Source organism: Lethenteron reissneri, chromosome 54 (genome assembly GCF_015708825.2).
Source record: "Lethenteron reissneri isolate LAM-NWPU_2019-01 chromosome 54, ASM1570882v1, whole genome shotgun sequence".
Taxonomy (NCBI): Eukaryota; Metazoa; Chordata; class Hyperoartia; order Petromyzontiformes; family Petromyzontidae; genus Lethenteron; species Lethenteron reissneri.
The window spans coordinates 6,479,841-6,498,069 of record NC_083832.1 but is presented as its reverse complement, the minus strand read 5'-3'; the positions used below and the strand labels follow the sequence as shown (position 1 = coordinate 6,498,069).

Here is an 18,229-nt window from a genome sequence, read left to right as displayed (position 1 = left end):
ATTACATTGAACGACCTTCGTTCGAGATATTTTGCGGGTTTCAGTGGCAGAGAGGAAGCTCTTAACACATCCACCAGCCATTGTGGTGTTTCTCTATTTTCCATGCTTTTTTTTGTTCGCCCATAGCGACTTCAGCGTTTCTGCATCATTACAAATTGGCCAGGTGTCCCGCACTCAAATGGAAGGATCGCATCAATCAGCACCGCGCTACCTGGCTGATATGTGCGCGGTACCAATTTCCACCAACACAGAGCGCCATCGACATCAGTCGGCAGCACATAATCTCATCCAGCGAGACATCGAGGTACGGCCCCCTGTAGTTTTGCAGTATCCAGCCTATCTACTCACTCACTCACCCACCCACTCACTCACTTATCTACTAACCCACTCACTCACCCGCTCACCCACCCACTCACCAACTTACCCGCTTACCCGCTCATCCACCCACTCACTCACTCACCCGCTCACTCACCCACTCGCCCGCTAACCCACCCACTCACTTGCCTATGCACAAACCTATTTACTCACATACTCACCCACTTGCTCATGTTAGTGGGGTCCAGTCCATCTACTTCCATAGTAACTCATCTACTCACTCACTCATCCACCCACCCACTCGCCTGCTCAATCACCCACCCACTCACTCACTCATCCACCCACCCACTCACCTGCTCAATCACCCACCCACTCACTCACTCATCCACCCACCCACTCACCTGCTCAATCACCCATCCACTCACCTGCTCACTCACCCACCTACTCACCTGTTCACTCACCCACCCACTCACCTGCTCAATCACCCACCCACTCACCTGCTCACCCACTCACCCACCTACTCACCTGCTCACCCACCCACCCACTCACCTGCTCATTCACTCACCCACTCACTCACTCACTCACCCACCCACCCACTCCGCTCAAAGTAGCGGTGTCGGGCCCCGTCTATGTGAAACTCATTGCCCGTCAATGTCCGTAATATGTCTCTCACTCTCGTCTAGTTCCGCAGTATGTTTAGACTCAAGACGGAAATGCTCTGTAAATCTTACAAAGCATAACCATAGCGCCTTCCTTCGTCGTTGCATTGCCACTAAAACAGAAGCGAAGACGAAATATAGCGATTCACTTTATTAATTGATTGATTTAATTCCAAATGGATCAGGGCCCGACGAGCAAGCAACAGCATGAGCTCACTGACTCACAGTCCGCTTGTTAAAGCTGGATGAGACCTCCACATGTCGTGTTGGCCACAAGGCCGGTCAATAATTTTGGCACGGGTTTACCACGTAGGCTTTCGCGACACATCTCATCCATAATATAGTTTTTTGGGGGGGGTTAGATCACGATCACGATCTAACCCAAAAAACCCGCGTTGTAAACGTTCATACGCCCGAATTGTTCAGCTCCCTCCACTCCCGAACAATCCGTGGCCGCAGAATCTCCCAACTCGCGGAGTGATCGCGCCGGGCGTCGCGCGCAACGAGAACCAGCCGACGACCGTCGCGTCGACCAAGAATCGACCCCCAACCTGCTGGAGACGAGCACGCTGCTGGGAAGGCTGAGCCGGCTGTATCGGTAGTCGGCGGAGAGCGACCGCGGCTTCCGGAGGGTCACGCCGTACGCCTCGCCGCCACCGCCGCCCGCCCCGGCCGCCCCTGCCCGGCGCACCAAGTTGCCGTTCCTGAAGTCCGAGTTGGAGACGGAGCGAAGGAGTTGCCCGAGCGCCGGCGTGGGGGCCGATGGCGGTGGCGGTCGCGTCGTCCCCGCCGGCAGCGCCCGCAGCGCGGTGGCGGCGGAGCAGCGCCGGGCACCCTCGGCCGCTCGGCCCGGGAAGGGGAACGCCGAGGTGCTGAGCAGCGTCGGAGCGGCGGGGAAGGGGGGGCTCCACGGAGCCGAGGAGCGGACGTGCGGCGGCGACTGGGGGGCCCTGCGCGTCTCGGGCTGGCGCCGTCGACGGAAACGCGCGCGGGAAAGTCGAGTCAAGGTCAGGGTCAGAAACCTTTTTTTTTTTTCCACTGGCTTAACCGAGCCGTGCCAAAAAAAAAGACCTGCATTATGGATTTATCTAGATGTAAAAGCAACGTTGTTGGATTCAAGGTACGTGTAGAGTTCGTGCGCGGACATGGTGAGGATTGCGTATCGGGGTCATACAAGGGTCAAGGGACCATGGGCAGATAAATAATTAAAGAAAGGCGCAAAAAGGCGATAGGGGAATGGCGGGAGGGGGGGAAAAGAAACAGATTGGTGTGAGAGACGAGGGGAGGAGAGAGAGGGGATATGAAGACGGGAGAAACAAAGGCTCTTGGGGGCCGTCCATAAATGACGTCACGCGATTTTGGACGATTTTTGACCCCCCCCCTCGTCACACGGCGTCATAAAAAAGTCAGACCCCCCTCAAATATGACGTGACAAAGCACTGCCCCCCCCCCCCAAACCATATTTCCATTTTGAAAATAAAACATTCTTCAAATCGCTTTAAACTATTGACATTGTAGTGCGTTTTTAATGTGACGCTGCACTCTAATGTTGTAGGAGAAAACATTTATTAAAAAGTCTATTTAATTAAGTAGAACGTGTTTTCTATATTTATTTAAAGTTGCGCATTTTAATGTGACGTCACATTTCTCAACCCTCCCCCCCTCGTCACGCATCGTCACAAATGTCTGACCCCACCCCCTCCCCCCCTAGATACGTGACGTCATTTATGGACGGCCCCTTGGGTAGGAGAGGCTGGGCATCAACAACAGCGCTGTTCGTGCCCAGCCAGTGAGTGTCGGTGTCCGTGTTGTAAGGATGAATACAGTTCCCTTGGCAGGGCGACACGCGTAGACTCTCGATTTAAAGCTTTCGTGACTGCAGGGATTCATCTTATTGGTTCTTTCGGTAAAGTCACGTAGAAGGGAAATAATAAAATAATAAAAATAATAGAAATAATTTAAATAAAATATCGATTTAAAGCTTTCGTGACTGCAGGGATTCATCTTCTTGGTTCTTTCGGTAAAGTCACGTAGAAGGAAAATAATAAAATAATAAAAATAAAACAATAAAATAATTCTCACGACGTTTTGGCCACAACACAAGCGGCCGTCTTCAGGTGGAGAACATATCTGTCAAGTAGACAGACTCTGTCTACTTGATAGACCTGTGTGGCCGAAACGTCGTGAGAATTATTTTATTATGTTTTATTTTTATTATTTTATTATTTTCCTTCTACGTGACTTTACCAAAAGAACCAAGAAGACGCGTAGACTCCCTTTCAAATGTATCAACTCTTATCCACTCCACCTTCAATGGTGCTGTTTGCTGTTGCCCGCTTGACATTTCGGGCCCAGCAAACATGAGATTTGAATAAAATATACATTGGGTATGACATCCGCACGTGAGAAAAAAACCAAAAGTGGCCAAAGAAAACGAACATACGGGAGAAGATTGCTCGGCCATAAACAGAGCCGTCTCATCACAATCGCCCGCTAAGTTGAACACGTGCGGATGTCAGGAGTTGCGTGATGTCGATGGCAAGTCAAGGATTTGCAAACAAAACTAGATCACTTGACCACTCACAAACCGGCACGACGCACTGCTTCTGCAGTTCCCCGCTTTCAGATTCGAGGGCCACAAAAGCACGAACGCAGTTTGTCGTCCTCAAACACCTCCGGTGGAGCAACAAGAAGACAACTGTCACACCAAACTATTGAACCCGACATTCTTGCATTTCCTTCGGGCTAATTGTTCGTTTGACGGAGCGATGACGTGAGCTCATAAGGCAGGAGTTAAATATACTGTGGCAGCGCGGAGCCGTGAAGGGAGATGTTTGATGATGAACGTGGGAGGGGCTTTCATCCAGCAGGGAATAGATCACGACTAAATTTCGATTTAAAGCTTTCGTGACTGCAGGGATTCATCATCTTGGTTCTTTCGGTAAAGTCACGTAGAAGAAAAGTAATAAAATAATAAAAATAAAACATAATAAAATAAAATAATTCTCACGACGTTTCGGCTACAACGCAAGCAGCCGTCTTCTTCACCTGAAGACGGCTGCTTGCGTTGTAGCCGAAACGTCGTGACGGCTGCTTGCGTTGTAGCCGAAACGTGATAATTATTTTATTTTATTATGTTTTATTTTTATTATTTTATTACTTCCCTTCTACGTGACTTTACCGAAAGAACCAAGATGATAGATCACGACTAGTGATGATGGCGAATTTTTCACTGGAGGGAAGTGGTGGCACGGCCATGAGTGCACTGGGCTGTGAACCGAGAAATCTAAGTTCCATTCATGGCCATGGTTGACATCGGAGGCGAGGGATATGGGGCGCTACAGTGGCGAGATGTTAACGACCTCGCCTGGTATACAGGAGGTCGTGGGTCCGATCCTGACCCTGATGCCTGATGCTGTATATTTGGAGTTTGCGTGTCTCTCTCCCTGTGATCACGTGGATTTTTCTCCGGGTCATCCGGTTTTTCTCTCCACATTTAGAATCATGCGTTTCGAGTATTTGGGTTGCTATACATGTCCTACATGATAAGCCACTTCATTGAGATATTAATTGTGGCCAGGTCGTTTCTTAAGGATAGCTCAGTGGGCCTTATCTGGTAAGATATAAAATATTTGTTAGTTTAGATATCAGAATTACTCATTCACTAACCTGCACTGATCAGCATGGCGAAGTACGGTAAAAAAATGACGTAACAAACAAAAAACATAATCACTCATTAATAACACTGCCTTAAAAGGAAAAATATAATGTGACGTTGCAGGCAATGAACCTTCTGCACACCACATGAAATGTTCTATTATATATGTCATTTTAAGGCCACAATGTGATTGAATTGTTTTTGTAAATTTTATTTGTGCAACCACTGCCAATGCAGCGTCACTAAATAAGCACCATAACAGCCACAGAACGTGGAGACTTCTTCCAGCAACGGACTTGCAAATGGATGTCAATTATACTGGTAGGAACCTCCTGGTTACACCATCCCACAGGGGATTATTGTGTCCATCGTGCAGGGAGGGGCTGGGTGGGGAGGGTGGGGCTGGGTGGGGAGGGGAGGGTGGGGAGGGGCTGGGTGGGAGGGGTGGGGCTGGGTGGGGAGGAGCTGGTCATCCCGTGGTGCCCTTATAAAACTCAACGTTTAACCTACTCACGCCGGCTTGTGCCCGCCCTCACAGTCGGGCATATTTGCGGAATACACCACGCCGTCGTTGACCCTGGCCATTGACCGAGCAACCCAACGTTCCTACCAGCTCCGTCCGCAGGAATGTGTTTATTATCTGACTAGTTTAACGTTTCACTACAAATCGATGACGATGGCTTGAACTTAATTTCAATGGCTTCCAATCTGGAAAAAAAGACTTTCTTCATATGTGCTAAGATGTAACAAACCTATCATGAACATACCGTTACACTAAGAGATCTCTTTTACCAGTGGCAAAATATAGTCGTAGGTTTTTACCCTTTTAAAAGGTGTCAGTTTTGTACCAGTTTAAAAGGGTTAAAACATACCGTTAGTTGGTTTATACAGTTATTTATGAATGTAAAATTCCATTTGTTTTCAAGAACATAAGCTAACTAATAATTGTAGTACTCTGAGAGATGGTGGTGGCTTGGAGAGGCCTTCACCCAGCAGTGAATTGAACACGGCTGATGATGATGCAGATGATTCACAAATAAAATGTTTAAAAATAAAAAAATGTAGTCCAGGTCGCCAATTGCTTAGCACAGCGCGTTATCCACTGCCAAACAATACATTACATTTAGTAATTCGGTTTAACTGAAGACATAACAGTGAACTAGGTGAACAAACAAAATATGAAATTTGTTGCCGCGAAAATAAGTATCCTTAATTGCAATATTGTTATTGTTATTATCATTGTTAAATTCAGACTGAATGTAATGACATCAATTTTCTTTCTTAAGTTTTTACTCAATAGAACAACTAATGTTTTAAACAAAGTGCATTTTTTTCATCAGTGGCATTTTAATAATCAGGGGTTTTTCTTCTTCTAACGATTGCTGGAAAATGTGGACACTGCAATTACTGTTATTGTCGTGCGCATCCAGACAATCAATGGAAAGATGACATGAAAAAAACACTCCTAAGGCTACATTAAAAACGAACACACACAGAATGTCAACGTGCCAGAATCCTACCACTGTATTGTGGGCACGTGTTCCCGATTTTCTGATTAATCTGAACAATGCAAAGTTCGATCCTTGATGTACAATTTTATAACCATCTGAACCCCCCCCCCCCCCCCCCCCCATCATCTAGAATGTTTCCGAAAATGAGACATCAAAAGGAGAAGCCAAGTGCACGATGTCACTTCTGCGTATTTTCCCACCGAAAGTGGTGTCACGTGGCATTGGGCAACGTCACATGTATAGTGATAGGTTTTTACCCTTTCAATTGGTACAAAAACTGACACATTTGTACAAGGGATCATGTTTGCAATAACCACAACACAAGCAGTCAAAATGCAAACAAAAATAAACAACTTTGATAATGATAATGATATGCACTGTCCTTGAAGTTGATTGGTCCACACCCAAGACAGCTTTTCTTAGAGCCTAGTCTCCATTGGTGTTGGGCCAGATGACGCCAAAAGGCGTACAACTCAAAAACAGCGCACTATCAGAGTATTGAGAGCTCGGGGTAAGAATTTACACTATGAGACCTCCTTTACCAGTGGCAAAATATAGTAATAGCTTTTTACCCTTTCAACTGGTACAAAAACTGACACCTTTATACAAGGGATCATGTTTGCAATAACCACAACACAAGCAGTCAAAATGCAAACAAAAAGAAACAACTCTGATAATGATATGCACTGTACTGGCACGAAGTCATTTCAATTTACCGCATGAATGTAAGTGATCAGAACATGTGACGACAAAAAAAAAACGCGATTTCGTCCTTAAAAAAAAAAAGCTAAATCCGAAATGTTGAAGTCCGAAACGCATCCCTCTCGTATTCCATTGTCTCTGTGTGCAATTGTTCTCCCTTCAACTCGTCCAGTTTCAACTTCTTGGTTCTTTCGGTAAAGTCACGTAGAATGCAAATAATAAAATAATAAAAAATTAAATATAATAAAATAATTCTCACGACGTTTCGGCCACAACGCAAGCAGCCGTCCTCAGGTGAAGAACAAGTCTATCGAGACCTGTTCTTCACCTGAGTCTATCGAGACCTGTTCTTCACCTGAGGACGGCTGCTTGCGTTGTGGCCGAAACGTGAGAGAATTATTTTATTATATAAAATTTTCATTATTTTATTATTTCCATTCTACGTGACTTTACCGAAAGAACCAATAACTCGTCCAGTTTCGTTCGTTTCGCACGATTGGTGTCCTGGAGAGGTTTGAAGCTTTCGTGACTGCAAGGATTCATACTCTTAGGTTTTTTGGGTAAAGTCACGTAGGTAAAAAATTCAATTAAAATTAATAAAAGTAATAATAGAAATAAAATAAAATAATAAATCACGACGTTTCGGAGGCAACACAAGTCTCCGATAAAACCTAAGAGTATGAGTCCTGAAGATGGCCACACTGGTGTGTGTTTTTGTTGTTGTTGTTGTTGTCGTCGTCACCGCGTCTGTTGTATTTTCCAACCAGCAGAACAATCTGTGCATAATGAGGTGTCATTATCACCAGAAACCCCAGAGGAATGTTTTGTATCTTTAAGAAGTCATTGGGGAGTCGCTTCCAATTGAAATGTGTCTTTTTCCCCCCTCCAGTTTAAAAATAAGTGTCATGAGCGTACGTACATGCGCGATTCCAATTTAGCAGAACATTAACACATGTTTGCTTTGCATCTAGGTATCATATTGACAATAAAGCATTTTCAGTTTTCATCCTTACTTTACAAAGTGCGCCATATTGCCTAAGCCCACCGGGCACGACACCGAATTAGCACAACTTGACACGGCAATTTACAAAATTGGCGAAACCCTTTGAGCTCCCACGGCGAACGCATAAAGCTGATGACAATTACAACGCAAGCTGGTGATGTTCTACCATTGTAGCCCATCGCGAACCGAAGCACGGCAACTGCGCTCGCTTTCACATTACCCGCAGCGACACGTGCGGACAAATAACTCACGCGCAAATACGCGGCAGTCCTTCGCATGCAGACACAAATAAGGTAATGTGGGGGAGGGGGGGGGTGTGGAAATGCAGTTGCGCGCACTCGTGTGTGTGTATTTTTAAAATATTATTTGGGTATTTCGGTAAAGTAATGTAGATAGTTCTATATTTGAAGCTTTCGTGACTGCAAGGATTCATACTCTTAGGTTTTTTCGGTAAAGTCACGTAGGTGTCGTGGCTGTGACGGTTCCACCTGAAGACGGAGGCTTGTGTTGCTTCCGAAACGTCGTGAAATTTTTTATTTGTTTTATTTTACTTTTATTAATTTAACATTTTTTACCTACGTGACTTTACCGAAAAAACCTAAGAGTATGAATTCCTGCAGTCACGAAAGCTTGAAGTCAATGTGTGTGTGTGTGCGTGCGTTTTTTCCCCGCGGCTTTTTCCGCGGATCTCCATGCGACACGGATGATTACGCACCCAGAAGCAAGCTGCCTCCGTGTTCTCCTGCAAGCTCTCTGACTCATCATCATCATCATCGACATCGCGCTCATCCCCCAGGGTCACGCTGTGCGTCTTGGTTGGCGTCTCGTGCAAAGAGTCGACTCCCGCCTGCTCCGTGGGGGGTGGGTCACACAAAAAAACACAAAGCCATTAACGCTCCCCTCTCTCTCTCTCTATCATATCCATCGGTGGTGGTGGGGGGGGAGGAGGATTTTTTTTTAAATGCAGCGACGACGCCCCACGCCGTAGCTGTTTATTACGCCGAGTCCCACGCAAGGCAACAGCAGGAAAAAAAAAACCCACCACTGTCTTCCCGTTCCTGCCATATATCTCTCAGCAGCATAAAATATTCGGAATTTTCTCCATTTTCTCGCCCTCCCCCTCTCCCAAGCCGTCAAAGAAACACTGTTTTATGTGCTTGTAAAAAAAAGAAACCGACCACACGTGAAATTGTACACTCATGCACGAAGAGTATACAAAGACAAAGATCCCCTCCCCCCGTATAGCCTTAACAGACTGCTGGGGCAAGTGCTGTTAGCGAGCACCTATGAAGGCCGGCACGGCACACGAGGGGGTCGGTAGCCAGCACCACACTACGCCCCCTGTGGCGACGTTTACACATCGCACCAGGGACTCGTTTGACACTGAGTCGACCTACGGGAGGCTCAGGACACATTCAGATAACCGCCACCGGTGTTTGGCCATGAGCGGGAATCGAACCCGGGTCGCCAGGTTCGTAGCGCGGCGCGCTGACCGCTACACCACCGCTCATGTGCACATGCACAACAAAGTATACACACGCACGCACGCTAATGCACCAGGGGTATTCACACAGCAACACCATGCATTGCTTAATACATACATCTCGTGCAGTATAACATATTCAGTGTTTACCACACTTTGGGGGGGGGGGGGGGGGAATGGGGCTCTCAGCTGTCAAAGCTATTTTATGCGCTTGTAAAAATCCACACGTGAGTGCACCCAGAGAAGACACACATGTGCACAAATAGTTTATATCATGACATCTTTACCTTCTCATTCATGTATCTCAACGCGGCATCAAATATTCGCGAATTTCTCTCTCTCTCTCTCGCGTTTGCTCCCCCCTCTCGCCGCCACCGCTACATCCCACCAGCTGTAAAACCCCCAAGACTGTACTTGCACGCGTGCAACCAAATGGTATATCCACTTTTAATTTCATATTTACGTATCCATACATTTTGTATCCACATTTTACATAAAGATTTCGATTTAGAGCTTTCGTGACTGCAGGGATTCATCTTCTTGGTTCTTTCGGTAAAGTCACGTAGAAGGGAAGTAATAAAATAATAAGAATAAAAATAATAAAATAATTCCCACGACGTTTCTTCACCTGAGGACGGCTGCTTGTGTTGTGGCCGAAACGTCGTGAGAATTATTTTATTATTTTTATTTTTATTATTGTGTTGTGGCCGAAACGTTCTTATTATATTATTTTATTATGTTTTATTTTTATTATTTTATTACTTACCTTCTACGTGACTTTACCGAAAGAACCAAGAAGCTTTACATAGAGACTTAGGCAATCGCGACCAGTGTCTGTATGCAGTGTCATTTGGGTTGGATCGTCACGTCGGTTTCACGCACGATTTTTGTTGTCCACCGCATCGCCCTCCACCACCCGACGGAGGCATTCGAATGAAGTTGGCACGCGATGGTAACACACTGGGCACGCGAGAACTGGGTCCGTCGTTGGCATCCTGATGATGGGCCATGTCATCTCCAGCGAAACGTCGTACCCCATTGTCAAGCTGTCGCTCGCTCGTCAACATTGCGGGGTTTGTTGCTGAAGGGTCAATAATTCTGCACGTTTGCCAACTTTAACATTTTTTGTTACTTGCTATGAATCGTAATTAGGAGGAATTTGGCTGAAATATGATGATTCGCGTAGACTGATTCATGCAAATTTAATCAGGCGTACTGTAGTTGATTACATCGGTGTATGTTTTGTACATTTGCACGTTTAATTGCTATCACTATAGCATGTTAGCACTATCAAAGACTAATGTTATTTAAGACAACAGTATAATTGTGTATATGTATAGATCTGTTTACCATCAGAGCCGTATATATAAACAATCCACGATACATCCACATCATGAAATCTATAGAATACAATTTACATTCACAATTACAGTCATTACTTAATCAATCATGAATAACCGCCTGAAATTGTGAATATTATTTAAACAAACGTGTTTGTGAAAGAGTTGCTTGTGGCGCTGACGGAGGCGGTGCATAAATTACACATTACACAACAACTCATCTTACTTTGTTATCCTTCCACACCACCTACAATTAGCACGGCTGGCTACGTACGGTGCGAAAGAAGTTCAACATACACACACGCAACAACATCGAAATTATTATACAAGGAAAGGACATTGCCCTGAACATCCTCTATCGCTGTAAATATCTGTTTCCTTTTAGGGAAAGTGATATTAAACTAAACCATATATTTGTTTTGCAAAGGTCTACTGAGCTATGTAGCTCTTTTTCATAGGCGACCTGGCCACAAACTATAGCTCGACAGAGTGGCTAATCACGTGGAAATTGATAGCAGCCAAATACTCGAAACGCACGATTCTAAATGTGGAGGGAAAACCGGAGGATCCGGAGAAGAGCCTTCATGACCACAGGAAGAAAGAGAGAGAGAACACGCAAACTCCAAATATGTAGGCGTCCAGGTCAGGATCGTACCCATGACCTCCTGTATACCGAGCGAGGTAGTTAACATCTCGCCACCATGGCGCGCAATATGTTGAGATATTGACCAACGTGTTAATATATTGACCAATGTGTTGAGGTATTGACCAACGTGTTGGGATGCTGTAACGATACCTTACTTATATAAACGCACGGAGGGCTGGGGGTAGAAGGGGGGTGGGGGTCACTCACGCTGTAGCAGTGTATGTAGGACATGTAGTAATCCAAGCGCGTGTCTGTCGCGTTGTTGTCAACAGAACCCATGGTCTTCTGCTCTGGCGGCGTGGTTGCTGCCTTTGCTTCACGATCTCTGCCACTTCTCCGCGAGCTGCCCCAGCTCCGGCACTTCGGCTGCTGCTGCTGCTGCCGCTGCTTGCCGCTGATTGCTGCACGCGAACACTCGCGACTGTGTGGAAGTGTCTTGAGACCACGGCTCACACGGCGCGAGCAGCCACGCGTGATGATGCACGACGCACGCGCCTCTCCCGTGTGTGCCCGTGGTTTCGCGTGTGTGTGTGTTTGTGTGCGCGCCTGCCTCTGTGTGTGCCAGCGTGTGTGGGTGTCTGCCCGGATGGGGAGCGGTGGTGTAGCGGTTAGCGCTAGGCTGCGTTACGAACCTGGCCACCCGGATTCGATTCCCGCTCATGGCAAACACCAGTGACGATTATCTGAACCGGTCCTGGACCTCCCCTAGGTCGACTCAGCCTCAAATGAGTACCTGGTGCGATGTGTAAACATCGCCACTGGGGAGACAAAGGCGGCCGGGCGTGGTGCTGGCCACCCACCCCCTCGTGTGCCGTGCCGGCCTTCGTAGGTGCTCGCTAACAGCGCTTGCCCCTGTTAAGGCTACACGGGGGACCTTTGTCTTTGCATGTGCCGTAATTCTGAGTGGCAGTGGATTTGAGTGTGTGTCAGTGTCTATATGTGTGTTCCAGTGGATCAATGTGTGTGCCAGTGAGTGTGTGTGTGTCTATGCCAGTGGCTATATGTGTGTTCCAGTGGGTCAATGTGTGTGCCAGTGGCGGTGTGTCTGTCCGTGTGTGCCAGTGACTCTGCGTGCGTGTGTGGTTGTGTGTGTGGCTGCTCGTGTGCCAGTGAGTGAGTGTGTGCGTATGTGTCCCGATATGCGTCAGTGCGTGTGGGTATATCAGTGTTTCCCCAGTCTACCCTGTACTCGGAGCCATTCTTGTTGACCTGTGCTGTGTCACTGTGAACACCAAGTTTGCAGGGTGAGGACGACGTCATTGCGATCTTCCCAAGACACAAACGTCAACACGTGTTTTGTGTAGGCAGCTGTCCCACTATTGAATTACAACAACAGAAAAACATTCAAATTAGTTTACGCATTTATATGTTTGAAGGGTGTGTATTTTACTAAACATCTACGAATGTGTAACTGTCCAAATGCCAAATTAAGGCCGATAATCTGGAAACATTATTAAAGCCAAATTTATCTCAGGGCCCCAACTTCTTATTGCTTTTTCGTACGGAATATTTTTTGGGGGGGGATTGCAACAGATTACAAATCGATGTCGAGATTTGATATCCCAATTCGACCGCTTCAGGAGTACGCCGCGTGGATTCGTTTCAGATCGCCGTCGAATCAACCGATTGGGGAGGTCGGTTCGCGATGCTCTGCACGGTCTGAGATCAGTGCCGGATTAAGCTAGTGCGGGGCCTGTAGCATATATGTTATGAAGGGGCCCTAAATAAATAAAAAAACACTTAATATTAAACACACAAATGTTTTACTTGCATAGTAAAGTAATTGCATTTTTTCATTCGCTATACAACCAGATAATACGACAAATCGATAACCTTAAACACCCAGTCGTTCATAAAAGTTGAAGGCGGTATAGTACTATAGTAATAGAGCAAGTGCAAAATCACTGAACCGGAATTGATAGCTTGAAAGCATTTAGCGCGGGGGACTTGAACATGCGGAGCCGGTAGCTACTACAGATGTAGCTACTACAGATGTAGCTACTACAGATGTAGATACTACAGATGTAGATACTACATATGTAGCTACTACAGATGTAGATACTACAGATGTAGCTACTATTGCTACGAGGATAATCCGGCACTGTCTGAGATCTCGCAACCACCCACAGTCACAAAACTCGACTCTCGTTCATTTTCCATTCGTCGCGAAAGCGTCCCAAACATCTTCCACGAAGTGTCCGGATCATATGCAAGGAGGACCCAGGATCTTCCTCGATAGGTCAGATCCTGGTGGGAGGATTGTGGGGTCTTCGACGATGTATTTCTGCAGCAGGGCCCTATGGTGTATATGTGGTGTGTTTAGTGCAGTCTGTCAGTATTAGGCACTCACTCTCTCTCTCGTCGCTGTCTTTTGGCTATGAAGAAGGATCATTGCTCGACACACAACCCGTTCCAATGTTTTTTTTACTTCGAGGGCCAATGTGTTATTGACGAATGTATTGCGTTTTTATTACGTGTGCATGTGCACCCCTGCCAATGTAGTGTCACAAGAAACGTTGAAAATATACGATCTTATTCCTTTGGTGAACGTTATTTTTTGAAACGCAGCATTGCTATCGTATTATCATTAGTCATTTTCGCAGTGACATAAAATGCAATTAACCGGATTAAAATTCAATTCCGCTTTGCCATATCGGTGCTCTGTGACCTTTCGCCTATTCTCAAAGGGATTTTTTTAAGTATTATTGCATCTGTCGTGTACATTAAAGCTCACTTGGCCAGCTCTTGCAAAATAATTGAGCTCCTGTTTCTGCTGTAATGTACTTGGCCTGAGAAGAACATTGCATGCAAACGAGAGACGAATTTAATTGTATCCAGCAAACAAAAGCACATGGTAACTCGACATTCGAACAACATGGAGATCTTACAAACTGTATCCATTTAAGGTTAAAATAACTTGCAAAAAGCACTTGCCCTAACAGTCTGTTCAGGCTATACGGTGGGGGGGGGGATCTTTGTCTTTGTAATGTCACGTTGAGCAGAGCGAGGCTCCACAGGGGTAGCACATCTTTTTTGGGGGGTTTTAGATTGTCGTTTTAAGTGCTTGTGATAATGTGCCATGTGAATAAATCATTTTCTGTGGGCATTCAGAAAACATCAGCATGGCTCATGCAGACAGATGGCTTCACAGCAATCATGCCAGGAGTCACTATCCCACTGTCAACATTGATGAGTAGGTTCTTCTAAATGGCTCATTAGACACTGCTGTTACATTACTTTTGTTGTTTTCATACACATGTGTTCTATTATGAAAAAAAATATTTCCCGAAACAACACAATCTTTGATTATATATTCGGAAGAATGAAACTATTGAACCTTTTGTAACGTATTATCATATTGCTGTCATTTTTTAACAGCTGCTGGGATAATTATTTAACACCTCTACTTACGAACAACTTAGGTTCCAGAGGTCTGTTCATAAGTCGATTTGTTCGTAAGACCAACTTTACTCCTGTCCATTACAAACACGTTGTAAGGCATGCACACTAAACACGGGGAATGGCTTTACAACTTGTATAATCTCCTGTAGAGGTAGATGCCGCTGGTTCTTCACGTTCTGCAGATGCAGATGCCACCACCGCCATCTATTGCGCAGCAGTTGAACTTAGGACTCTCGGTCCGAACAGGAAACTGGACAGATGGACAGGTTTGTTCGTATCTCTTAAACTTCGTAAGTCGATTGTTCGTAAGTAGATGAGTCACTGTACAAGTTGGCAATTCTATAAAATCTGTCAACAAAAATTTAAATTAGTCTGCCTGCAGTGGTTGCGAAAGCCACCTTTATTAGTCGTGTTCCGCCAAAGACGCAGATTTGAGGTCGCACATAAGTCAATGACGAAATGCAAATACACAAAGAGTGACACCCCCCCCCCCCCCATCATCATGCTGATGTTAATCCCCCAACGGTTTCAAATGTGTGGCGGCCCTCTAGAAGGTGCCATTGGTTTTGAGCAAACTCTGAATCGGTCCTGGGCTCCTCTTTCACCAACCCACCATTATCAACGTGGTGAAAGTGTGGTCAAACTACCACCAACGAACATGGAGGCCCTTTCTTCAGCAGTGGCGTGAACAAAACATTGCAGGGCTGCAACTTTACTAGCTACTACCTTTCAGCTCGTTTCTGCTCGCTCCTCCCTTCTCTCTGCCCTTCCATCACCGACATATAGGCCCAGTCATTAAATCCTTTATATTAAGTTCACTTGCTTGCTTGCTTGCGCGCTTACGACCGTGCAAATCTTTCGGTCGTTTTTTTTAACCCACTTCCCGTGATCCAATCGAGCTGACATTTTGCACACAGACTCGTTGTGCGTGACAATTAATTTTCGTGAAAATTTTTTTTTCCAAAATGTTACACTTTTTAGGAATTTTTTAAAATATTTAATTACCAATTGCTTAATGGCGGCAGGCAATCATCTGACCCATAGTTGGCAGCCATCTCAAGCCAGAGGACGAGAGGACTCTAGCCGCCACGCATATAAAGGATTTATAGTGAAAAACTTAGTTTTTACGGGTTAATTTATTTTTTTCTTCTTAATCCATTGCTGCTGCTGCTCATCTTGTGGCGTGCTCCTCTGTGTCTGCCTTAGGAACATTCATCCCTGAGGGTCCAGTTTCTCCCTTCATACGCCATTACTTTTGCCCCTCTTTACCATTCCTTCTCTACTCTCATCCCTTTCTCTGTTTCCACTCAGTATCATCATCCTCTGACTCTACTCGCCTGCCAGTCGCGTGCCACGGGTACAGACGTTTTATGTTCAAGAAAACTAAGCATTCTGCAAACCGGACTGAGCAGCATGTAGTCAAATTAACAGCGTGGGGGGACACCCTCATCCAGCAGAGGATAGACACAAATGGAATGTCTACACACACATGGGCCCCACCTAGCACTTGTATTTTTATGCGGAGCTGTACGTGCTGAGTGTGTGTGTGTGCGGGCAGTAATCAGAGTGCATTACCCCACCACCACCACTAACCATCGCATCCTGGAAAACCCATACCAATCTGCTTGTCAGAGTGTACACGTTTATGACGGATGGACGTGGTTAATTGCTGCACGCATAGCTATTGCAAATAATTCGAGGAATATTGTCGTACCATTAGCGGATGATTTATTGAAGCGCTATTTGGTAATACAGTAGTGCAGTGTTATGCCGTGCGCGCTGGAAATTGCCGTGTGCACTGATGCCAGAACGCAGACTATGCAACTCTTGTGTTTGTAACAAGACAACGACAAAAATGTCCGGATAGAAATCAGGGAAACCCACGGCAGCTGTTGACGTAATGACTTTAGCGATTTTTGACCGTAAAGCGTGACTCAAACCGCTCTTTTTGTCGTAAATCATCGCCGATTCTAAAAAAAGGTGTCAAAGGAGAGCATCCCAGCGCGTTGACACTTCTTCAACAATTACTGTAATTACAAAATGGCACTCACGTTTCCAGAACAAAAGGGCGGAGGGGGGGGGGGGATAACCTCACACTGGTTTATATATAAAATGTTTACGAATGCCACGAGAGAAATGGTAATTCAGGCCTTCAGCTTTGCGGAGGAAAACATATTTGGTTTTGGGTGATTTCAAATATCAGTTTTAATCCTGATGCTCAATGGCATATGCCGTGGAAACCCTCCAGCTAAGCTTAGTCCACCCACATGGAAAGATTTGGGGGGGGGGGGGGAGGAAACGACTGCGTAATGAGTCTTATGCTTTAGCCATCCATAAACTGTAATTCCGTCAAAAGAGTCACATTTTAGACGCTGCCAACATCGTTATTGGGTTCATATTCTTGGGTCTTTCGGTAAAGTCACGTAGAAAATAACAAAAAAAATAACAAAAAACTACGACGTTTCGATCGCAATACAAGCGGTCGTCTTCAGGAAAAAAAAGATAATGTTCAGAGTGCACGACGCGTGCACTGTTTCTGATGATGGAGATACATGCGGCGAGTCTCATTTTGCACGCATGCCGTGTGCGAGATACGACTGGGATTTGTCGAATTTCTTGCGGATGAACGGGCAACACTTGTTTAACTTTTTCCTCCTTTTTTTATTTTAAGTCCATCGTAAATCCACAGCTTCGCCTCCCAACACTGCAGCTGGCACTGGCGTTGTTTGACCATATTTCACCACGCTGGCCATTGATGTTTCATGAAGGGTGCCGGACATCCAGGACCAGAGGTCGCAACCGGGTACCCGATACCCGTACCCTACCCGATACCCGGCTACCCGTACCCGGCCAGGTACGGGTACCCGTTTGCGACCCTAGTGCGGCCGGGTACGGGTACGGGTAGGCCGTGAGTCACTGGTGAGTAACCGTTTGTCACTCATTTCGGGTAGGGTACGGGTACGGGTAGGGAACGGGTAGCCGTACCCGGCCGGGTACGGGTACCCGTTTGCGACCCTAGTGCGGCCGGGTACGGGTACAGGTAAGGAAGCAAAACCCGTTTGCGACCTCTGTCCAGGACTGATTCAGATATTATTTGCCACTGATATGAACCCTGACTGGGAATTGAACTCCAGGTTTTCCGTGTTGACAGGACAGCACATTAACCCATGCGCCACCAATGCCCGTCTGTGAGCCGTAACGTCTCTATTCTAACATGCGTTTGTTAAAATGTAAACGTATTAGTTAATACGCAATCAACATTTTTTGAACAAAACATGCATCTTCTGCTAAATGCCTCTTGATATGCATATTCTTTTGTCAAGGCGCCCTTTTCCCCCCTTCCAACCCAGCTTATATATATGCTCCAAGCACGTGTGCTGTTTCATTCAGACGCTGTCGCCTCGACAGACCTGGTTTTCACCTGAGGACGGCTGCTTGCGTTGTGGCCGAAACGTCGTGAGAATTGTTTTATTATGTTTTATTTGTATTATTTTATTACTTCCCTTCTAC

The 18,229-nt window shown here is 45.9% G+C and overlaps 1 protein-coding gene across 1 annotated transcript in view; it reads right to left on the bottom strand.

The window, feature by feature from the left end:
- The window catches only part of LOC133356431 (uncharacterized), a 28,599-nt gene extending 16,680 nt beyond the window's left edge, over window positions 1-11,919 (bottom strand). Inside the window, exons 1-3 of the mRNA XM_061573959.1 lie at window positions 11,525-11,919; window positions 8,564-8,695; window positions 1,526-1,938 (exon numbers count right to left, since the gene is read on the bottom strand). Of these exons, the coding sequence (XP_061429943.1) occupies window positions 1,526-1,938; window positions 8,564-8,695; window positions 11,525-11,596 (617 nt within the window). The 5' untranslated portion in view covers window positions 11,597-11,919. The remainder of the gene's footprint in view (window positions 1-1,525; window positions 1,939-8,563; window positions 8,696-11,524) is intronic.
- Between the last annotated feature and the right edge of the window lie 6,310 nt (window positions 11,920-18,229).